The sequence below is a fragment of the Rhinolophus ferrumequinum genome, chromosome 7 (assembly GCF_004115265.2).
Source record: "Rhinolophus ferrumequinum isolate MPI-CBG mRhiFer1 chromosome 7, mRhiFer1_v1.p, whole genome shotgun sequence".
Lineage (NCBI taxonomy): Eukaryota > Metazoa > Chordata > Mammalia > Chiroptera > Rhinolophidae > Rhinolophus > Rhinolophus ferrumequinum.
The window spans coordinates 50,146,791-50,172,208 of record NC_046290.1 but is presented as its reverse complement, the minus strand read 5'-3'; the positions used below and the strand labels follow the sequence as shown (position 1 = coordinate 50,172,208).

Below are 25,418 nucleotides of genomic sequence, written 5' to 3'. Positions count from 1 at the left end.
TAATTCTGCCTTTTCTGTGCTTTGATTTCCCTGTCTCTAATATCAAGATATTTCTCTTGTGAGATAGAGAGCTAATCATTTTGAAGACATAATAAGATGGTATACAAGAATATTTTGACTTCCTACAAAGAGGGGTACTAATTAGCTAACGGATTTTTTTTTTTGTCATTTCCTGACCTAAAAATTATGAACACGCTTTCTTCCGTATTTCAAATTCCATTGCTTCTAATAGAAATGTTTTATTCAATTTAGTAGCATAAAGCTTCTAATGAGTATTAGGAAACTTAAGATCATTGTCCACTTAATGCAACATTCAGACAACTGTAATGCAATTCTTAATTTTATATCAAATCATTAATAAAATATTTTTGTGATTTGTATTGCACTTGCTCTTGTATTGGATTCTTTTATATTCACAGTGAAAAAACTGGCTTAATTGAGTGACTAATGCTAAAGCATTCTGCTTTTGTCTCAATGGAATTAAATTCACAAAGCCTGTCTTTCACATTACCACTATGCTTTTTATTACCACCATTGCTGATTTTTTTTCCCATACATTTTTATATAAGGTCAAAATATAATACATTTGCATAATTGAATAAGTTAACTCTATTGTAATAAGGTGACAACACAGCTGCTGACATATGAGTTTGAAATCTCCTTCCTTTTTTTAATATATTAAAGTTCAAATCCCATTAATGAAATATGACTATGAGTATCAATATGTTCTGTTAAAAGGTGAGTTGTTATGAAACTCAAATACCCTCTTTCCCTGAACATAAGACCTAGCCGGACAATCAGCTCTGATGCGTCTTTTGGAGCAAAAATAAATATAAGACTTACTTTACTATAAGACCCGGTCTTCTATTAATTTTTGTTCCAAAAGACGCATTAGAGCTGATTGTCCGGCTAGGTCTTATTTTCGGGGAAACATGGTATATTAAAGTCAAGGACTAATTGTATCTGTAGACTACCAATAAATTACTTGATTTTTACATTCAGGTTGATGTCATTTGATAATGTAGGGAAAATGTTAAGGGTTCTTTTGTAAATTTTTCATTTCTTAATGTTATGCTGTATAATAGCATTTAGGGACAGGTAGTTCTTGCTTTATATGGCTTTGATATTTATGAATTTCAGTTACCATAGTTTAGTTAAATAACAGAAGTCCCCCAGACCCCCAACCACTAGGTTCCAACTTCAGTAACTGTGGTACATCCATGAAGTAATTGCATCATGTATAAACTTCACCATTAACTTTTCAGTCCACAACTCACTGTATAGATTACAAATGCGCATCACAATCAGTGACCAGTCATGTCACTTCTTTCAAAGTCTTTTAGTGATTCATCACTGTGTTATTCATTTCATGCACAGATAATAAAGCATGTAGTTGTGTTCCCAGTGAGAAACCCGCTTGACATTTTACAAAAGTGGATAATTGAAAGAGGGATTTGGTCAACAAAGATAAAATGAAAATGCAGCCATAAAGTGAAAAGTGATAACATTGGAAATGAAAATCAGATAGAATGTAAATGGAGTTATGGAGAAATAGCTGACTGGGAATGGTGACATTGCCATTTTTCAGAGACTCATATAGATGGAGGAACTTCGTAAAGGTGAGCTTTTCAACATAAATGAGGAAAATTATTGTGATGAAAAGAATGAAGATATGCCAGAGGAAATGATGCTGCCGAAAAACTGTACATTAAAGAAACTCTAGGAGATAATTCACAACATTGACAGTGCAAAGGATAAAATATTGGAAGGTGATCCAAACTTGAAAAGAAGTTTGGTAATTTACCAAGGTATAGAAAAGATTGCTTAGTATCTTAAGTTAAATGGTAAGAATAAGGCAAGCCCATTCAAACTACTCTTAGTTAATTCTCAATGTTTTTCTAAATTATAGTGTAGTAAATAAATGTTAGTTGCACTATTTTTCATTTTTCTATATATTTGTAATTGACAGTAAGAGTTTTAATGTTTTTACAAAATTTTTACAAGTCACAGATCAATTGTAACTTTTACAGTTGATTACCAAGATTGCTTTGCCTGGTTTCAGCTTGCATTCCTGCAGGTTGCAGTTCTTCACTGCCATGTAAAGCAGGCACTGTTTTTAATGATTTCATTACACTTTGGCTTTTACATCCTATTAAGGTAAATTATTTCACTAAACCTGGGCATACTATTGAATTCTTAAATCTAAAAATGTGGTAATTGGTATTTGTTTATTCTTTCAAACTGATAAAGAAATAAAAGTTGATATTTTCAAAATCTGGTCTACTTGAGTATCATTAAGTATAATTTAAATGTAAATAAATGTATCATAAAGAAATGGAGCTATAGCCATATATGCCTATAGTTAATAGACTGTCTCTCATTAGGAAGTTTGTAGAAAGGTAAATTTTGAAGTTGGTCTTTTAACTGTAGGAAAGTGATCACTAATTAAAAATTATCCTTTTACTTTGCATAATGTCCTCAAGATGATCTGTCTATGTTTTTGCAAATGGCAGGATTTCCTTCTTTCTCACGGCTGAATAATATTCATATATATACATATATATGTATGTATGTGTGTATAGATATCTCGTATCTTCTTTAGCTGTCTATCTTGCTACAGGCACTTACGTCGTTTCTGTATCTTGGCTAAATGTGAATAATGCTGCAATGAACATAGGAGTACAGATATCTCTTTGAGATAGTGATTTTATTTCCTTTGGATATATACCCAGAAATGGGATTGCCAGGTCAGATGGTAATTCTATTTTTTAGTTTTGGAGGAACCACCATAGTATTTTCCGTAATGGCTGTACCAATTTACATTCCCATCAACCAATGTGCATGGCTTCCCTTCTCTTCACATCAACACCAGCACTTGTTATCTCTAGTTTTTTTGATGATAGCCATTCTATCGGGCTTGAGCTAATGATATCTCACTGTGAATTTGATTTGCATTTTCCTGATGATTAGTGATGTTGAGGATCTTTTCTCAACCTGTTGGCACTTACACAATGTTTTATGTTGATTAGATGTCAATAAATCCGGAACAAATTACTCTGTTATAAAGTGATGTAAATTTTTCAAATAATATTGAGGTACGTGTGTAAAAAATGAAAGTTTCATCTTTCAGATAGATTTTAGAATCAAATTGTCAAGTTCTATTAAGAATTGTTTTTGAATTTTGATTAGGATATTATGAAACTCATTATATTCCTTTCTTCTTTCCCTCCCGATTTTTCTGACTTTCAGTAGCATTATATTTATATTTTAAAGTTTTCATCATAGAGTCATTTCTGCATATTTTTAAATTTTGATTGCTATCATGAATGTTTCCCTTCATTATATTTTTTAAATTAATTATTACTGGTGTATAGGAAAACAAGTGACTTTTCTGGGTTCCTGCATTTGGGCTTCTCAGTGAACTCTCTTCTTAGCTCTAATAGTTTTTTAGTTTCTTTGCTTGGATTTTCTGGCTAGGTAATTACATCATCTAAAAGTTATGAGAGATTTATATTTTATTTTCAGATGTTTTTATCTCATTTGTTTTTCTCATCTCTTTGCACTGATAAAGCTCCAGTGTGATGTTGAATAGTAGGGGTGGAAGAGGACATCACTATCTTATTTCTGATTTTATTGGAAATATTTGTCATGTTTTACACTTGGTTATAATAAATCCTGTAGAATTCAAGTAGATATATTTCTGTGTATTTAAGTGATGTTGTATTTTCTCTTTGTCCTCTGGTGAGGTTTTTGATTAGGGCTGAACTAGGCTCATGTTGTGAATTATAATCTAAACCATCTTGGCCTGCTCCAAGGTTGCAAAGATTCTGCCCCCTCCCTGTTTTCGGCTTTTATGTTTAGGTCTAGAATCCTTTTGCATTACTTTTTATGTATGAGATAAGAGCCAAGGTTATTCTTACACATGCATATCTAATTTTTCCCACACTATTTGTTATTAAAAAGCTATCCTTTCCCTATCAGATTTCGACCTTTAATGAAATACATGTGAGTCCACATGTGAACTCTATTCTAATTCACTGATCTTTATGGCTCTTGTTTCACCAACACCTCACTGTTGATTTCTGTAACCTTAAGATAAATTACTGTAAGTTAACGTTGCTTTGTACTCATACATCCTTTGCATTTCCATGTAAATTTTAGAATCAGCTTGTCAATTTCTGCACACACACAAAAAAGCCTACTGGGATTTATATTGGAATTGCATTAAACCTGTAGATCAACTTTGGGAGAATTAACATATTAATGGTATTTTGTCTTATGACCATGATCATGATTCTATCTCTTTACTTGTTTAGGTCACCTATAATTTCTTCAATAATGTATTGTAATTTTTAGTGTTATTTTTTAAGTTATATTATTTTTTAATACTTTCTTTAATAGTTATTTTGCTTGAAATTTTTTCCAGTGAGCTATTATAGCAATCATTTATTCACCTTTACTTTTGTCCAGTTTTTAATTTGATTTCTAGTTAGCACCATATTTCTATGTAGAAACTTTAAAAATCATTTTTAAAAATTTATGTTCGTGTGTGCGTGCGCACGCACACATATCATTTCAGAACATATTTTGGGTAAAAGTAGTTTACTGGAAGTCAGTCAGCGTTTTGTATTGGCTTCAAAATTTCTTGTGTTTTCTCACTGCGATTTTTTAATTTGTCTTTATAATTTGGGTTTCATGAGCCCTGCATACAGGGTTTTATCACCTCATATGATTACAGAGTAGTTTTAAGATCTTTGCTTCATAGTGAGCAACCTTTCAACATTTCTAAATTTTAATCTGCCAATATTTTAAGTGTTATATATTTGTTTTACCACATTACTTTCTAAAATATATCAAAATGTTGGCAGTGCACATCTGTCTTATCTTTCACAGTCGGTAGTCCTATGATTGAACAGAGAATCTTGTCAGCAATATCTACCAGTGAGAAACCATAATGATAGTCACAGTTCATTTTATTATCTTTCTTTGGTAATATCTGAGACTTATTTAGAATCATGGGGTAACGTTTCCAGGGTTTCATATGTTGGTAATGTCTCGTGTATGCCAAAGTATCCTTAGGGGAGAAAAGCTTCCTACTTAAGAATCTTGCGGTCACTTATTATGTAGTAGGACTCAAGCTGAAACACACATTATTTTTCTTGATTTCTGAAAAATATCTGTTTAATGTTTGTAGTACACGTCCATGTTTTGTCTTGACTTGGTGAAAAATGGTGAACTAAGGTGAATTTGAAATGTGTTGTTTCATATAGTGAATTTGGAATACGTTTTTTAGCTAAAATACTGATGAGTTGATTATCCAGAGTCCTTAGAGGAATGGAATATTTTGGTGTATTAAAAGTCTTGGATGTATTTTCTTTTAGTGAGTGCTATATGTAGAAGGTCTTTTTCAGATAAGTTCACTTGTCTTTGTAATTATGAGATAATGAGCAAATCTGAACCTTTCTTTCATAAGGTTCTTAAAATTCCTAGAGTTATTGATATATATTATTTAATAGCCATACACGTTACAGGGTATTTGGTTGGATATTATTGTCCCTAAAAATAATTTCAAAGTTTCAAATACTTTGGTTAAATATTTAAAAAGAATATTAAACCAAATACAATAGTACATTATTGTTGTAGATAAAATTGAGTAAGTTTATTCAAGAAGAAACTAATAATATGCATAATTCTTACTGTTATGAGTTAATGATTATAATAAACATTTTTGTCTAAATCTTTCTGGACATTGCCTATCCCTTGCTCAAAAATAATTCAGTTCTGTGTATACTTTAAAGTAGAGAATTCAACTTTTAGCTGATGTTGGCATCTTTTTGTTGTTCTTGGGTTGGGAATGGCTTAAAGGGCAAGGACTAAGATTTTTCCGCCATATTGATATATATTAGGACCATTTCCTAAAAGCAGGCCTGTATTTTTACAAGTAATATAACACCTATGAAACCTTAGGGGGTGTTTTTTCAGTTTTGTTCCAATGTACTTTCTGGGATATAAGTCAAGGGTTGGTTCATTTTTTATTTCTTCATCTACTATTGGTTATTTATTCTTAAGAGTGCAGCTGGGCCTGAAACTCTGTAAGATCATTCTTTCTTCCTTTCTTTTTTCCTTTTACCTGTAAATTAACCAGTATTTATTTATAAATTAAAATTTTTGAACTTTTTGAAATATACCATCTTTATTGCTGTTAAAAATGAAACCAGTTAAAATTGTTAAGAAATTAAAGCACAGTTCTCTTTTTTCCTGAGTTTAAAAAATTATTGTGAATTTTTTAATTTAGATTATTTAATATTTAAAAAACAATGTGAACAATATATGAAAATCAATCATTATAATATGCCACAGTAATAGAATGAAGGGGGAAAAACATACTATCATCTCACTTGATACAGAAAGAGCATTTGACAAAACTCAACATTCTTTCATGATGAAACACTCAACACACTAAGACTAGAAGGAAATGACCTCCGCATATTAAAAGCCGTATATGAAAAAACCACAGCTAATGTCATATACAGTCGTGAAAGATGAAGAAGGCAAGGATGCCTGCTTTTGCCACTTCTGTTCAACATGTTATTGGAAGTTTTAGCTCAAGCAGTTAGGCAAGAAAAAGAAATAAAAGGCATCCAAATTGGAAATGAAGAAGTAAAACTGTTGTTCACAGACAACATTATTTTATCTTTAGAAAACCCTAAATATTCCACAAAAAAAACTTTTAGAACTAATGAATGAACATAGCAAAATTACAGGATACAAAATCAACATGTAAAAATTAGTTGTGTTTATACACTAACAATGAACAATCCAAAAAGGAGATTTTAGAAAACAGTTCCATTTATAAGAGCATCAAAAAATAGTAAAAGGCCTAGGAATAAACTTAACCAAGGAGGCAAAAGACTTGTACCATGAAAACCGCAAAATATTGCTGAAATAAATTAAAGAAGATACAAATAAATGGAAAGACATCCTATTTTCATGGATTGAATGACTTAATATTGTTAAGATGTCAGTATTTCCAAAATGATCTATGTATTCAGTGTAATTGCTATCAAAATCCCAGTGATGCTTTTTTGCAAAAATAGAAAAATCTATCCTAAAATTCATATGGGCCCTGAATAGCCAAAACGATGTTGAAAAAGGAGAACTAAGTTAGAAGTCTCACATTTCCTGATTTGGAAGCTTACTACAAAGCTACAGTAATCAAAACAAGCATAAACACAGACATATATACACAATAGAGAGGTCAGAAACAAACCCTCACATATATGGTCACATGATTTTCTGCAAGGGTACAAGACCATTCAATGGGAAAGGATATCTTTTCAACAAATGGTGCTGGGAAACTGCCCATCCACATGCAAGAGAATGAATTTAGATCCCTACTTTGTAAATTCATACCATATATAAAATAAGTCAAAATGAATCAAAGACCTAAATGTAAGAGCTAAAACTATAAAACTCATAGATGAAAACATAAGGCAAAAGTTTCATGACATTGTATTTATCAAAGGATTTTTAGATAACAACACCAAAAGGTGAGCAACAAAAGAAAAAATAGATATGAAAGTTTAAAAATTGTGCATAAAATGACACCATCAACAGTGTGAAAGGCAACCCACAGAAGGGGATAGAATATTTTCAATTCGTATATCTGAAAGGAATTAATATCTAAAATATATTTAAAAACTCATACAATTCAATAAAAAAAGCAATCCAGTGAAACATGGGTAAAGGACTTGAACAGATATTTTTCTTATACTTCAGTTGTAGGTAATATTCGGGCCACTTATGATTAGATGGTAAGTTATGCTAGGGAAGGGGGTATCCTATGTCCACTTATTCCCCAGATGGTAACTAATGGGTTAGTTGTTTTCCAAAATATCTCAAGTGAACAACATCTGTACAAATTTGTTGAAATTTCTGCTATATTTATAGTGTTATATCAGAAATAAAATATATCCTGGATTGACTCAATAACAAAATGGATATAACAGCAGAAAGAGGTAGAAGTTGAAGATAGATCATTAGAAATTAGTTAATTTGCAGACTAGAGATTACAAAGAAAAGAAATGAACAAGCCTCAGGGTCTTGTTGGATAATATCAAAAGATCTAACAAATATGTCCAGAAGGAGAAGAGAAAGAGATTCGGGAAGAAAAAATATTTGAAGAAATGCGAGGTCGGACAATTACGTTCACGAACTCATCCTCAAAAAACTGCTACATACCTCATTACTGAATATCACTACAGTCACCTTCGAAGTCCTCCCCTTGGGAAGACGATGCCAATGCCTAGTCCACCCTTCAAAGCAATTTTGAAGCTTTTTTTCTGGAATGGCCATCAGAGCTGTCTTCATATTACCCTTGATGTCCTGAATGTCATCCAGATGTCTTCCTTTCAGTATTTCCTTTATCTTCGGTAAAGAAAGAAGTCATTGGGGGCCAAAGCAGGTGAGTAGGGAGGGTGTTCCAATACAGTTATTTATTTACTGGCTGAAACTCCCTCACAGACAGTGCCCTGTGAGCTGGTGCATTGTCATGATGCGAGAGTCATGAATTGTTAGCGAAAAGTTCAGGTCGTCTAACTTTTCCACGCAGCCTTTTGAACACTTCCAAATAGTAAACTTGGTTAACTGTTTGGCCAGTTGGTGCAAATTCATAATGAATAGTCCCTCTGATATCATAAAAAGGTTAGCAACATCGTTGCAACATGTTCATGAACTTAATTGTCAGACCTCATAATGGCTGAAAACTTCCCAAATTGATCAATGACATAAGAAGTTTAGTGAGCTCTAATCAGGATAAACATAAAGAAACCATTTTTAAATACATAGCAGTTAAACTGTCGAAAACCAAAAATAAAGACAAAAATCTTGAAAGTATATGGAAAAAATGATACATTGCATACAAGTGATTTGAATAACTCCATATTGCTTATTAGAAACCATGACAGCCAGAAGACATTGGAACATTTTTAAAGTATTGAAAGAAAGTAATTGTTAACCTAGAATTCTCTATCTACTGAAAATATCCTTGAAGAATGAAGATGAAATAAAGGTATTCTCAGACGAAGAAAAACAATATTTCTAGCTGATCTGCTTTAATGAAATGTAATGCAAGTTCTTCAGGCTGAAGGGAAATGATACTAGATGGATGAGTGAGACCAGTTGAATGGTAAATATCTTGTAGACATAAAGGATTGATTTTATTCTTAAGTTACCTGACTGTCAGAGGTTTTCAATGGATGTAGTTGTAATATATAATAGCTATAACATAAAGGCTTGCAGGAAGGTGGGATTAAAAGGGCCTATATACCGTGTTTCCCCGAAAAGAAGACCTAACTGGACCATCAGCTCTAATGCGTCTTTTGGAGCAAAAATTAATATAAGACCCGGTCTTATGTTATATTAAAATAAATATGACCCGGTCTTACATTATATTAAAATAAATAAGACCCGGATTTATATTATATTAAAATAAGACCCGGTCTTATGTTATATTAAAATAAGACCAGGTCTTATATTAATTTTTGCTCGAAAAGACACATTAGAGCTGATGGTCCGGCTAGGTCTTATTTTCGGGGAAACATAGTAGTTGTAAGGTTTCTACATTTTATTTGTTCTGGTACAACATTAACTCTAAGTAGACTGAAAGGTTTGATATCTATCTATATCTTTGTATGTATATATCAATGTATCTATATCTGATAATTACTGCAGGAAGAACCACTGAAAGTTACATAAAATGATATAATCAAAAAACTCAATATAAAAATTAAAATACTAAATGCTAAAAAAAATTTTCAAATGGGATAACGGTGATCAGAAGAACAAAAAACACAGGGTATAAACAAAACCTAGTAAGATGGTAGACGTGTATCCAAGTGCAATAATTATATTAAGTATAATTGATCCAAAGTCACCAACTAGAAGAGATTGTCAGATTGAATTAAAATATCAAGATACCGTTATACGTTCTCTAGGAGAAACCCACTTTTAATATAAAGATATAGATGGATTAAAAATATAAGGATGGAAAAATATATTCCATGGAAGCATTAATCAAACCGTAAAAAAACAACTTCACTCACACCCTGACACTTCCCATTTCTCTTAGAGTCCTTTATTTTTCTCTATAGTACTCTCTTTTACCACTTCACAAATTACATTCATTTGTTTATTGTCCCTTATCCGCAATATAAGGTAAGCTACAATGATCAAGGACTTGGTAGTGTTCTTGGTGGTGTCTCCAAGGCCTAGAAAAGTTCCTGGCATGTAGTGTTCTCTCAGCAAATACTTGTTGAGTGAATTTGAGTACATATAGGATTTTTTCCTCCCTCATGTATTAACATCGTTTTGAATAGCATCCTATAGAATTAAGTTGAAGAAGCCTTACAGTAGGATGTAATAGGACAGGAACTCTGACTGTAGGTAATCATTGAATAACTGAAGGAAGGGGCCCTAGTGAACATTTAATCCCTCTCTTCTTATTTTATAGATGAGAAAGTTGAGAGAGGTGTAAAAATCATAAAAGATGTTTTAGCTGCAATATTTTGTGAACCTTCTGTAATACTTAGCAGATTTTACAAAATGCTCCAATCAAATAATATCACAGGTAAGGAAATAGAATATGAAAAGACTAGTTTGTGCTAGAGTATTTTAAAACTGTCATATAGAAAGGTCTGCTGACATTGCTAACTGGGATTACAATGCTTAAAATATCACATAGTATTTAGAAAACATTTGTTGTAAATACAAAAAAACTAGTATCTCCTTTTTTAGATCGTTTCTTAGATATGGTGTGTAATTCATAAAGAATCCTTCCAAAAAATTATCCTGTACTGTGTTTCCCGGAAAATAAGACCTAACCATTGGAAATAAGCCCTAGCATGATTTTTCAGGATGACATCCTTAAACATAAGGCCTAATGCTTCTTTTGGAGCAAAACCGTAATATAAGACCAGGTGTTATTTTTGGTGAAACACAGTAGTTAAAACGTGATTTTGTGGCTACGAAAGTCTGGACTGTTAAAAGACATAAGGATATATTCCACAAATGAGAGTGAAGGAAATGGGAATACAGATGGACATAAAATTGAAATAAAAAGAAAGAAAAGATGGCACATTGGAATTTCCAAATGAAAAGTATAGATTAAAAAATTCTGGAGGAAATTAGGATTGGATGCCATAGTGAGCTAGGTGTTAGGAGATTGTTCTAACAGGATTGATAGAATTTGATTAGACAGAAGGTTAGAACTCAGAAAAATAAAAAGAAGTGGGTTGTGGACATGATATGAGTACAGATATAGAGGAGCCAGAGAATATTCTGGTAGTGAGTAGATCATTTACTTTGATACCGTGTTTCCCTGAAAATAAGACCTAGCCGGACTATCAGCTCTAATGTGTCTTTTGGAGCGAAAATTAATATAAGACCTGGTCTTATTTTACTGTAATATAAGACCCGGTCTTTGATATGATATGATGTGATATGATATGATATAATATAATATCGGATCTTATATTAATTTCTGCTCCAAAACACGCATTAGAGCTGATTGTCCTGCTAGGCCTTATGTTTGGAGGAACGGGGTAGTAATATTGGTATAGAACAATAATGGTTGATGAGCTTTAAAGGGATGTTTGTGCAGATTGTGAGGGTGTTTGATATTAAGTGAAATAGTTTGAACTCTTAGGCAGTCAGGGGCTTTTGAAATCTTTGAGGGGGCTGACATTTGCAGGTAGTGTTTTCAGCATATTAAACTGTCGGTGGAGTGCATCATGGATAGGAGAAGGAAGACAGCTGGAAAAGTCCTTTGTGAAGTGTTACTGACCTATGCTAGGACAGTAGCAGTGAGAAGGGATTAACATGAGTCTACTAAGAAATCACAACAGGACCTACTTACTGTGTAGATGTGAGAAGAGACCAAGATAATTCTATGATTTAGGTATAATTATTTGGCATAATGGTTTTTGGGGAAATTGGTGGAATTGGAAATTCTAGCATGAATGCCATTTTATCATGAAAAATGAGTTTTGTTTTAGACAAAGCAAGTTTGGGATGAGAGAGACATCTAATGATGTCCAGTTAGAGAGGTAGAACTAGGACTCAGAGTTAGGGTTAGAGTTTGTGGAATGGATCCCCTAGAGGTTAGAATTATTGTTAAGTCATGAGGGTGAATGAAATCTTAGGAGTTTCATAAATGTTAGGATAGTGTAGCCTGAGTAGGTGGTGGTGCACAGAACTTTAGTGGGCAGAATAAAAGGACTTAGTGAAGAGAACTTTGAAAAGTAATGGTTGGAGAAGTAGGAGAACCTATGAAATAAAGCCAAGGGAAAAAACTAGTTTGTTCAAAATAACACCATTGCAAATGCAGTGCATCTTTAAAGTGAGAACTTGGAAAATAAAGAGTAGTACAAATATTTAAAAAGTATTTATAACTCCATTAGCCAAAGAAAACTATTATAAATATTATATGTCTTAAACTACTATATATTTCTTCCTTAATGTATCTGTGTATTTGGTTTTTTATTGATACACAAGACATTGTTTGTTCTTTGCTGCAGATAGTTGGGATAAGTAAGATGACTTAAAAAGAGTTCAGCTTGTTAATTCCATAGCTTATTTGCTGATTTAGTCATTTAAATATTTAATATGGAATTTATATTTTGCTTTCAAATAAATAATTTAAAAAAGGTTTCAGCCCTAATATTCTACTTTTATTCTTCAGATGATTGCAAAAGGGAAAAATGCATCTGAACTGTTTCCTGCTGTTGTGAAGAATGTGGCCAGTAAAAATATTGAGGTACTGTTTTGATTCATAATTTTCATGATTTGTTTTGTTGTAAAAGAATCATATACTTTTCAGTTACTTGAAATGCAACATAAGGTATTTAAGTATCACTAGATTTTGTTGATTTCTGAGGAGGGTATGTTTACTCAGTAGGAAGTAGTGATAACTGCATGAAAGTGTAAACTCCAACACACATACCTCTTATTTGTCCATTGTTAGCAGCAACAGGGAGCATCAAAGAGTATGCCTGGTCCTCATTTTGAATCTGGGAAGTTTGGGAGAAGGAACAGTCTCCACTGAAGAATATTTTCAAGGACCTGGTGACATCAGGGCAGATGTTTTAGGTGGAGGAAAATGGAGTAGCATAGGTAGAAATTAAGGAACAGGGAAGTTGTAATCAAGTATTATTAATATTATTCTTGGTTTTGTTTATTCAGTAAGTGCTTGCTCTAGGTTGTACAGTGTACATGTTTAACTTATTACAGTCTACCAATAGGATTTACAATATATATCTTTAAATTACCACAGTCTACTTTCAAATAACATTATACAGTAGTTCCCCCCACCCCCTTATCCTTGGGGGATACGTTCCAAGACCCCCAGTGGATGCCTGAAACCTCGGATGGTTCCGAACCTTATATATACTATGTTTTTTCCTATATGTACATACCTATGGTAAAGTTTAATTAGGCACAGTAAGAGAGAAATTAACAGCAATAGCAAATAATATAATAGAACATTTGTAATAATATACTGTAATAAAAGTTATGTGAATTATCTTTGGGGCCATTATTAAGTGAAATAAGGGTTAGTTGAACACTAGCACTGTTGTTGATACCGCAACAGTTGATCTGATACCATGTTTCCTTGAAAATAAGACCTAGCCGGATGATCAGCTTTAATGCGTCTTTTGGAGCAAAAATTAATATAAGACCCGGTATTATATTATGTTATTATATTATATATTATATTTATTATTTATATTATATTATATTATACTATATTATGTTATTATACCCGGTCTTAGACCGGGTCTTATATTAATTTTTGCTCCGAAAGATGTATTAGAGCTGATTATCCGGCTAGGTCTTATTTTCAGGGAAACACAGTAACTGAGATGGCTACTAAGTGACTAATGGGCAGGTGGCCTGTACAGTGTGGATATGCTGGACAAAGGGGTGATTCACGTCCCAGTGGGATTGAGCACTACAGCCTGAGATTTCATTATACTACTCAGAACGGCTTGCAATTTAAAACTTACGAATTGCATATTTCTGAAATTTTCCATTTAATATTTTTGGACCATGGTTGACTATGGGTAACTGAAACCGCGGAAGGCAAAACTGTGGATAAAGGGAGACTACTGTACCACTTCTCCTATACTTTGAAAACCTTGTGACAGTAAATTTCCATTTGCACCCTCCCAGCTTTTTCCTATGTTATCATGCATTTTACTTCTAACTATGCTATGTATATGGTTAGTGTTTTTTATTTAAAGAGTCAATCGTCTTTTTAAAATACATGAAATATAATTAACATGTCGTAAACTCACTTTTAAAGTATACAATTCAGTGCTTTGTAGTATATTCACAGAATTGTGCAGCAACCATCACCACCATCTAATTCCACAACATTTTTATCATCTCAAAAAGTAACCCTGTGTTTTTTAGCAGTCACTCCTTATTCCCCCAGCATTAGACAACCCATTAATCTACGTCTGTCTCTCTGGATTTGCTTATTCTGGGCAGTTCATAGAAATGAAGTCATACAATATATGGAGCAAAAATTTTATGTGTGACTTCTTTCACTTAATGTAATGTTTTCAGGGTTCATCCATGTTGTAGCATGAATCAGTACTTCATTCCCTATTTTTGTGGAATAATTGTATGGATATACTGCACTTTATTCATTCATTTATCAGTTGATTGACATTTGCATTGTTTCCACTTTTTGGCAATTATGAATAATGCTGCTGTAAACGTTCTGTACAAGTTTTTTTGTGTGAGCATAGGTGTTCATTTCTCTTGGTTACATATATTCCTTGGAGTGATACTGCTAGGCCATATGTTTGACTTTTTGAGGAACTGCCAAAGTGCTTTCCATAGCAGCCACATCATTTTACATTTTCATCAGCAATGTATACAAGTTCTGTTTTTTCCATATCCTCCCCAATACTTGTTATTTTCCTTTTTAAAGGAAATTTATTTTTAAAAATTATTTCTTTTAGATTATAGCCATCCTAGAGGGTGTGAAGTGGTATCCATTTCATTATCACATTCAGGATTTTGATTTACATTTACCTAATAAAAAATTGTTGAGCACCTGTTGGCCAGTTCTACATCTTCTTAGGAAAAATGTCTATTCAGAGCCTTTCCCATTTTATAATTGGGTTGTCTTTTTATTGTTTATTCTTTATATATTCTAAGTGCTAGACTCTTATCTCATGTATAATTTGCAAATATTTTCTCCCAACCTAGGGTTATGTATTCATTTTCTTGATACTGTCCTTTGAAGCACAGATATTTTTACTTTTGATGAATTTCAGTTTATCTAATTTTTCTTTGTGCTTTTGATGTCATGTCTAAGAAATTAATGCTTAATACACGGTCATGAAGATTTATACTTGTCTTTTTCCTAAGAATTTTATAGTTTTATTGTAGCTTTTATATATAGGATATGATCCATTTTGAGTTAATTTTTGTGTATGGTATCTCCATGCAACTATTGATCTACTTTCTGTCATTATAGTTTTATCATTTCTAGAATTTCTTCTATATTGAATCATACAGTATGGAATATCTTGTGTTTGACTTCTTTTACCTAGGAAACTGAGATTCATCTGCTGTTTCATGTATTCACATTTTGTTGTGTTTTTTTTTTTCTATAATCTGGATATTTCACAATTTTTAAACTTACCAGTTGAAATACACTTGTATTGTATAAGATGCTATGTGTGAGTGTGTATTTTAAGTTTTCTTGTGTAATATCTGGGAATAGATTTGTTGTATTATCTGGGAAGTATATGTTTAATTTTTAGAAAATAGTGCCGTATAGTTTTTCAAATTGGCTGTATGCGTTCCCACTAGCAATGTCTGAGAGTTCCAGTTAGTTCACATCACTTCCAACACTCCATCTTGTTAGGCTTTTTAACTTGAACCATTTTGGTGGGTGGTATTGGTAACTTCATGGTGCCTTTAATGGCATTTTCTGGATATTTAGTGGTTTCAGCATCTTTTCATCATCTTATTGGCCTGTCATATATCTTTTCTGAAATGTTTATTCAAGTTTTAGCCTGTTTTTAATTTTTGTCTTACTATTAAAGTGATTCTTTATATATTCTCATAGAAACCTCTCGTAAGATAGATGGTTTTTTATTCCTGGTCTGTGGCTTTCCTTTTTGTTTTCTTAATATCTTCTAAAAAACACATACTTGATTTTTTTCTCCCTTGGACTGCATTTTTATTTTTTAAATTAACACAGTACCATGCCATATTTAATTGATTCTGTTTCTCTTTTTTATTTTATTAAATTTATTGAGGTTTCATTGGTTAGTAAGATTATATAGGTTTCAAGTGTATAGTTCTATAATACACCCTCTGTATATTGCGTTATGTGTTCACCACCCAAAGTCAAGTCTCCTTCTATCACCATATATTCACCATGTATTTGACCCCTTTTATCCTCTTCTACCTCTCCCCTCAACCCACTTTCCCTCTGGTAACCACCATACTGTTGTCTGTGTCTATGAGTTTTTTGTTTGTCTTATTTGTTCATTTGTTGCTTTCTGTTTTATATCTCACATATGAGTGAAATCGTATGGTTCTTGATTTTTTTCTCTGATTACTTCGTTTAACAAGTTTTATCATTTCTGTCATATTTAGCCTTTTCTATAGATTGATTTTTAAAATTAGAATAATTTACATTATAGGATTTTAAAGACATGTCCTTTAAGCCTACTTTTTAGATACATTTTTAAGTATACTTCATTTTTTTCTCATAGATAGTAAGTACATTATACATATATTTCAGGCAGATGAATTTTGCTACCAAAATGAATAGCCATCATAAAGTCAATTTGACTAAGTTGGGTAAATTAAAGTCAGAATACTGTATACTTGTTGCCAATTTAAGAACTAAATTAATTTAATATTGGACTTAGATCATTCTTTCTAAGATTCCAGTTAGCGGGAGATACCTAGACTAAACGTGTAATCTTATAGTATTTGCACATTTACTTATGATTAATTTAGTAGATACTTATTAAGCACTATTTATGTGCTTTTTACCATGTATAATTTTGAGTTGATAATGTCAAGAGTTAAACAGACTCTCACTTTCATACGTTATGGCCATGCTATCTGAGCTTCTAATTTGATGTGTACGTTATTTTTATGGACTCTGTATTAGAGGGTCCAAATATCTGGGGGCGGAAATCAAGATTTTACTTAGAAAAATTGTGAGATGTGGGTAAAGCTTGCTTGTCTTCATGTTGCTAGGAACAGAGTCTCTCAGCATTAATTACTGCTACAGCTTTAAAAATGCTATCTGGCTAGGTTGTTAGTGCCTGACATATATCAACTCATTTTCACAAATAACCTGGGTTGCGTCTTTCATTTTCCACATTTTGTGTATGAGGACAAGATAGCAGAGAGGTTAAATTATCTGACCAAGGTCACACAGCTAGTATGTGGAAGAGTCAGAGTCCAAAGCCAGGTAGGTTGGCTTCAGAACCCATCTTAGACCCTTCCCCTTGTAGAACCATCTTTCCTGTTTGGTGATTCCTTCCTCCTCATTCCACCTTCGTGTCCTTGACACCCTTACCATCATCTGGTATTAGCTATCCTTTGGGAGGTACCTGGCATTGGTAAACATTTGTTATGCTTTAAATATGGGTAGAAATGACCAAGTCCTTAGCAATTGGTAGTAAATTAACTAGTTCTCCCAAACTTATAGTCGTCTTGTTATAAACAGAAAATTCTGTACTAGTTATTGTTCACTCAAAGCTGTTTGTACTTTTCAGATAGTTATAGTAGAACTTTTCTATTTGTTCATCTTTTTCCTTTCCCATCTGGTATGCTGCCTAATATTCTCCAACAAAAATGTCACTATAAACAAAATTATTGGTCTGTTTGTTTGGTTTTCTTTTGTTTTTGAAATACCGTGTTAGTTTTTTGAAACATACTTAATCCTCTAATGTTAAACAGGCTCTCACTTTCATATGTTATGGCCATGCTATCCGAGCTTCTAATTTGATGTGTACATTATTTTTATGGACTCTATATTAGAGGGTCCAAATATCTGGGGGGAAAACATTCACATAAGCTTCTTAAAATTTATATTTGGAAAATTGCTATCAAGTGCAGAATTTCATTTTTACAAGTACATGGTGCCTTAGACACAGAGTTAAGCTAGATGTCATCTGCCGTTCGATGTCAAATGATACCCAAAGTGACCTAGTAAGCAATCAGTGGTTATAGTACAAAAATAATCAAAGGTTTAGTCAATAACTCATGAAGTTTGATGTACTAGTATTGATAAACTAATTAAACAGATCTGCCTGTGTTCTTCCAGCCTACTGGGGCTCTGCTATGATTAGCTTTACAGCAAGGAGTGTTGTAACATTGAATGAAAGTAACTGATCAGAGAATGGTGTAGTCACGGAGCTTTAAGTACTCCCATTTCTGGTCACAGAATGGTTTCAAGGAAAGTAGGCTTTCTCTGCACACCTGCAGCCAGTCAGTGTATAGGCCGCTTGTGGTCAATATTGATTGATTCTTATAACAGAACCAGAACAAATTTCGTGTTTTGCAACCTTCTGTGATTTAATATTGTTATGCTTTTTGCTATAACAGTCACAAAAACCTTGCTCTAAAAGTGACTAATTATAGCGATATCTGCTGTCTCAGCTGTGATTCTGAATGTTTCAGTCTCACCAATATAAGTTACTTGGTAAAAAAAAGGTGTTACTTAGAAATCACAAGAGGATGAGGGGGTGGGTGGACTCTAACCAATTATTCTTTCAAAACTTTCCAGAGAACTGTAGATGGAGATCTGAATGTAGTTAGTAAGGAGAAAAAATATTTTAAATGATTAGTTTTTTTAAAAAAACTGAAGTTAAAGACTTTGGAAACAATCTTCTTTTTTTTTTTTAACATTTTTAATTTATTTTATTTGTTTTTAATTTATTGGGGTGACAATTGTTAGTAAAATTACATAGATTTCAGGTGTACAATTCTGTATCACATCATCTATAAATCCCATTGTGTGTTCACCACCCAGAGTCAGTTCTCCTTCCATCACCATATATTTGATCCCCCTTACCCTCATCTCCCACCCTCCAACCCCCTTACCCTCTGGTAACCACTAAATTACGTTCCCCAGATTAATTTTCAAAACCCTGTAGCCATCTTGTGGTTACTGATTGTTTTCTAATCCCCTCACCTTCCCCCTTACCCCCCCCCCCGCCCATCTAGCAACTCTCAGTTTTTCCTCTTTGTCTCCAAAACTGTTTCTGATTAGTTCATTCACTTATTCTTTTCTTTAGATTCCGCATATAAGTGAGATCATATGGTACTTATCTTTCTTTGTCTGATTTATTTCACTTAACATAATGTTCTCTAGGTCCATCCATGTTGGAAACAATCTTCTTAACACTTATTGTTTCTTTATAGTATGTTGATTGTCCTTCTGGACATCTATTTGGTGAATTATAACTATCGGTGGTAACTCAGATCCTAGATGTAGCAATCTAATGATAAATGTCTTAATTTTTTTTCCATCTGCCATTGGGCTGTGATGTTTCTTTCATTCAGCTGTTAATTATTGAGCTTTTAGTACATGCCAGGCAATGTTATAGGTAATGTCAATATACAGGTGAATAAGGAATGGTTCCTGTACTAAATAACCTCATATTCATTCCAAGATGGATTTGAGAAATACCTCACTTAAATACATCTTGTGATTTGATATATTGAAATTGCTATAAATCAGAACCTGTAAGTATTAATGCTTTTTGGCATTTGGGAAATTACTTGTAATCTTAGGAACTTTAAAATTTGGTTGGGGAGAAAATGATCTATATCTCAGACAATTAGATAAGTGCTTCTTAAACTGTAATTTAAGAATTTTTAAAATTTATGTTTTCATTTAAACATAAAACATTAAGTATATTTTAGATCATTTAGTTGCCATCTTATATACTAGTATCACATAATTTTGGAACCCATTTTTATTTTTGTGTAAGATCACTTGGTTCCATAATGGCTCATGGACTTTGAGGGGAGTCAGTGGGTTAGTATTATATGTAGATGTGTGGTCGCTTGGGTGAGACTGTCGTTCATTGATTGGCATTCAGAGGTGTGTTTTTTGTAGTGGGTTGGCTCCTGGTTGGCTAACATTCAGATTGGTTAACTTGGCAAACTTTATTCATTTATCTGAGTTTTTGTTGACCTATTCAACAGGTTTACAGCAATTCTAGTGGCTGTATGTTACGAGTGCTACAGAAAAAGCTGTCTTCCTAGAGATCTTAAAAATCTTTTCATTTTGAGATTTTTTATAATGAAAAAGTTTAAAATACTTTTATAATCAGAGAAAATACTATTATTTTATGTTGGAGGACATCTGAAAAGATGAGATTCATCCTTAAATTGAAAATATCTATTGTTTTATCTGAATACAATTAATACTCATATTTTAAAAATTAAATAATTAGGAGGATGTAAAGAGTGAAGGTCACTGGTTAATACCAACACTTAGAGGCAATCACTGTTAACATTTTACTGTGTAGATGTCTCAACTTTTATGCTTACCTGGCTTGAATCCTTGTTCTTCATTTAATACTAGATGTGCAGTATTGGTCAAGTTACTTTACTTCTCTGTGCTTTGGTTTCTTCATTTGTAAAATAGGAATAATAAGACCTGTTCATTAAGTAGTGAATATAAAATGAATTAATCTAAACAAAACATTTAGAACAATGCCTGGCACATAGTGCTACTTATAAGGATTTGCTATTATTATCACAGTGTGTTCATTCAAAGATGTTTGTTTTCTAAAAGTTTCTGCAGACTTATTTTTACAATTGATGGTGACTTATAATTGGCAGGGTTTTTGTTCCTTTCTTTGTAGTTCATAATATAATAGTACATCTTATACTTGGTAGTCTATTGTAGTCAGATTGATGAAATGATACAATATGTATTTTTTTTTGTTAATATAGAAGTGAGGTCATACAATGCCTACTATTTTGCACCTTTAAAATTTTTACATGGCCATATTTTCAATGTCGAGTGTAGATTTATTTAATTCTATATAGTGGCTGCATAGTAAAGTGTTATATGGATATATTGTATTTATTTTACTGTTCATCTATTAGTGGACATTTTATTGTTTTATTTTTCCTTTTGTGGGAGATTTTGCTTAATGGAACTTGGGCGACAGTTGGGCAACCTGAGTGGAGATTGAGACAAAAAGTGCAGAGTATATTTGGGGACTGTTCCTATTTGACGAAAAAGGAAGTTTGGAGCAGATTTTTGGACTGTATTGAGTACTGAGTTAAGGATGATAGATTTTGTTTTTAAGATTTTTGTGGATTCATTTAACACTGAAAAGTAATTGGAAATAAAATTTTTGTTACTTTCACTTATAACCCTGTCATACAGAAGAATGGATTGATAGGAACTTAAAATGCTGTGTTTAGCATTTGTATCAGTAATGATGATGTAACAAGTACTGTGTTTCCCCGAAAATAAGACCTAACTGGAAAATAAGCCCTAGCACGATTTTTCAGGATGACATCTCCTGAACATAAGCCTTAATGCGTCTTTTGGAGCAAAAATTAATATAAGACCCAGTCTTTATTTTCGGGGAAACACAGTATGCTCAACAAGTTTTCCCTTGTGCTCATGAAACTGTGCTCAAGAATAGCAAAAGAGGTCAAATTACAAATTAAGGTCTAAATTATCTTAGGATGTCATGACAAGTTGAATTTCAGTTGTTGAAAATTTCTGTAGGTAAATGTAAGATCTCGCCCTTCTTTTAAAACAAACAAACAAAGAAACCTCACCAGAACAATTACTCAAGTATGGTTAATATAGTCAGTAGTACAGTTAGAAAAGGCATGTTGTTATAATTAAAAATCAGTCATGTCAGTGGAGGCACCACATCTGGAACGTTGTCTTAACTAGGTTGTTCTGCTTAGACTTCATTTGTAGTTTGGAATGCCACACTGAAAGAAATATAGACACATGGGAGTGAGCTCAGAAGGGAGCAAAAGGATGGTAAAAGAACGCAAAACCATGTTGTATCAAGGGAAATTGGAGTGTGAGGGATAGAAGGCCATGGCGGTTGCTTTTAAAGTAGTCCAGATTAGTTAGTATGATATAAAATATCGGTCAGTGTAGCACTGTTTTTCCTTTGCAGCATCAGTTTCAGCTGTTTCTGGCTACTTCCCCTCATTTCCTATGCTCTTTGAACATTTCATAAACTTGTACTATATGTACCTTGTTTCCCTGAAAATAAGACCTGGCCAGACAATTAGCTCTAATGCGTCTTATAGTAAAATAAGACCAGGTTTATATAATAATAATATAATATAATATAATAATAATAGTAATAGTAATAATATAAGACTGGGTCTTATATTAATTTTTGCTCCAAAGACATTAGCATTAGAGCTGATTGTCCGGCGAGGTCTTATTTTTGGGGAAACACAGTACTATATGTACTATACTGGTATTTAAGGAATTTTAATCAGGCGGTTGTATTTGAAAATATTTGAGAAGGGAGATACAGTCTATGAGCAGTGCCAGAAGGAGGCAGTTGATGAATTTTAACTCAAATTCTAATTTTCATTTAACTTTTCTGTTCATCATAATTTTGTTATAAACGTTGTGATTAAATTGCCTTTAAAAACAGTTTTCAGAACACACTCCCAGCCTTTTCGAGGCTACACTCCCAGCCTAATGTACAGTTTATTACATTAAACTGGTATTACTGTCACACATTATTCTTGCTGAGCTGAAGATACCATGTACTGTATATTGGAATGTGCATATTACCACAGTCAGGTTTGAGGCTCCAGCACCTTTTGACAGATGAGGAAACATAAACTTCTATACCATGTAGTTAGGGGACAGAGCCCAAGTTCTTTCTATTATCTGTATCCCTCATTTTGAACATATTTTTGCAATTCAGCTAATGTTTTAACATTCTTATATGAGTTTTACTCAGGGACTTTTTATTCCCTTTGAGAGGAAGGACATCCTTGATAGGCTCTTACTATTAGATTGGATTGTTAAAATTCCTATTTCACAGGCTTTCTGTTGCCATTCATTATCCTACAATGTATTATCTTTATTTTACAATCTAAGCTATGACCAGGTTCACTTATTTACTTCAAGAAAATTAAGAATGGATTTTAGAAAAGACTGAATTTTTAATTTTTACTCTGACTAGGATTATATGATTTTTTTTTTCTTTAACAGATCAAGAAGTTAGTATATGTTTACCTGGTTCGATATGCCGAAGAACAGCAGGATCTGGCACTCTTGTCCATAAGTACTTTTCAGCGAGCTCTGAAGGTAAATAATAGAGTAAGCAGGCAAATACTAGCTATGACTTTTCTGCACAGTTGAAGGTGTGTTATTTAAAAAAGTGGAGCAATAATTCACTAAATGGCACAGTAGTGTTTCGAAAGAGTTAAAAGGCATCTCACAGTGCCTATTCAATACCGTTTGAAAATAATTTATATAACCAACTGGACCTTGCCCTGCAATGTTTCAGTTTCTATATTTTTCTTTATGTTCAATATAATCATTCTGCATCAAAGAATTTTACATTATTATACCAACTAGTTGTTGAAAGTGTACAAAGAGGAGGCATGACTTTTTTTAAAGATAAAATTTATGACCTGCAGCATTTTATTATGAAACTTAAGAACCTAGCATGTTTAGTGATAAATGATCAACTAGAATTATAACCATTACTTTTCTTGTTAAAACATTATTCAGAGGAATAGACATTTATTTAATTCTTTTTCCACACCCATTTCCATATACTGATTGTTTATTTTAAATTAAGTAGCTTTTTATTTTTGCTATTGTTACATTGCAGCTTATAAGCACTTATTAACCGTGTCATAAAAATGTCTTTGACATATTGTAAACTTGAAATTTTGATGAATATTTTTGCACTATTTTCAGGATCCAAATCAACTAATTCGTGCAAGTGCTTTGAGAGTTCTGTCAAGTATTAGAGTGCCAATTATTGTACCTATTATGATGCTTGCTATTAAGGAAGCTTCTGCTGATTTATCACCATATGTTAGGAAGAATGCAGCCCATGCAATACAAAAATTATACAGGTAGGTACTTTGCTAATAATACCAAAGATCTCTAAGGTACGTGGAACGTTATAAGCCCGTGTCTCATTTTATTACGAACTTATTTTATAAGAACTAGTCTGTTTTTATATTAAGGAAACTCAGCGACTGTATATTTCCCCTCACATTCTTTAGGCATTTTTAATTTTGTTTTGGTTGTAGAGACCCTATGCAGGTTTTTACTGGTGAGCCTACCTGTGATAATTTATAGACTTTACTTGAAAATAATCAGAATTTGAATTCTCGTTTATATAGTCTATTGTGTACACATACACATATATTATGAAAAAATTAAGATTTTTTTCCCCGTTTATTGTAGGGTAGAGTTGTAAGTATGTTATCTTTTCAACTCACTTTATTTTCTCTTCTTCCATCTTTGGTTTTGTTGTTTTCTTGTCTGATCTTTTCCAGAGCTATTTTATTAAATAATTTATAAAATATTGATTTTTAAATACAGTACTATACCATATTTGTATGATATTTATTAAATATGATGCCTTGATTTCTTGGTAAACATATTGTCTAAATAAAAACTAAAAAAACCAAAAAACTATTATCTGTAATAATTTGTATTATTTTCTGTTACCAATTATTCCACAAGCTTCTATCAAGATTATTTTGTGTTTCTGGTATTGTATTATGTGTGTAAAATGCATGTATTAGCACATATTTGAAGGGAAAAAAAGTCAAACATTTGTCAAATAATTAAAGGCAATCTAATTGAATAAGATATTAACATATGATATATATCTACTGTGTTTCCTCAAAAATAAGACCTAGCTGGACTATCAGTTCTAATGCGTCTTTTGGAGCAAACATTAATATAAGACCTGGTCTTATTTTACTATTAAACCGGCTATAATATAACATAACATAACATAACATAACATAACATAACATAACATAATATAATATAACATCACATAAATATAATATAATATACTATAATTGGTCTTATATTAATTTTTGTTCCAAAAGACGCATGAGAGCTGATTGTCTGGCTAGGTCTTATTTTTGGGGAAACATGGTATATGCGAAAGCACATTAACAGTGCCTTTAATAGGAGAGGGTTCAGATTATCATATGGGTTTTCATAATGTAAAGATGTGATGAAATGGCATCAGTTAGGAAAGACTGCTTGGAGAAGGGAGACTGGAACGGAAATTTGAAAGAATTGAAAGGTTTGAATGTTCAGAGAATTATAATGATTAAGAATAAACTTATATAATGTTTGTAAA

At 32.5% G+C, this 25,418-nt stretch overlaps 1 protein-coding gene across 1 annotated transcript in view; it reads left to right on the top strand.

The window, feature by feature from the left end:
* The window catches only part of AP3B1 (adaptor related protein complex 3 subunit beta 1), a 219,240-nt gene that overhangs the window by 29,684 nt on the left and 164,138 nt on the right, over positions 1-25,418 (top strand). Inside the window, exons 3-5 of the mRNA XM_033110712.1 lie at positions 12,740-12,814; positions 23,285-23,380; positions 24,002-24,162. Coding sequence (XP_032966603.1) covers positions 12,740-12,814; positions 23,285-23,380; positions 24,002-24,162 — 332 coding nt within the window. The remainder of the gene's footprint in view (positions 1-12,739; positions 12,815-23,284; positions 23,381-24,001; positions 24,163-25,418) is intronic.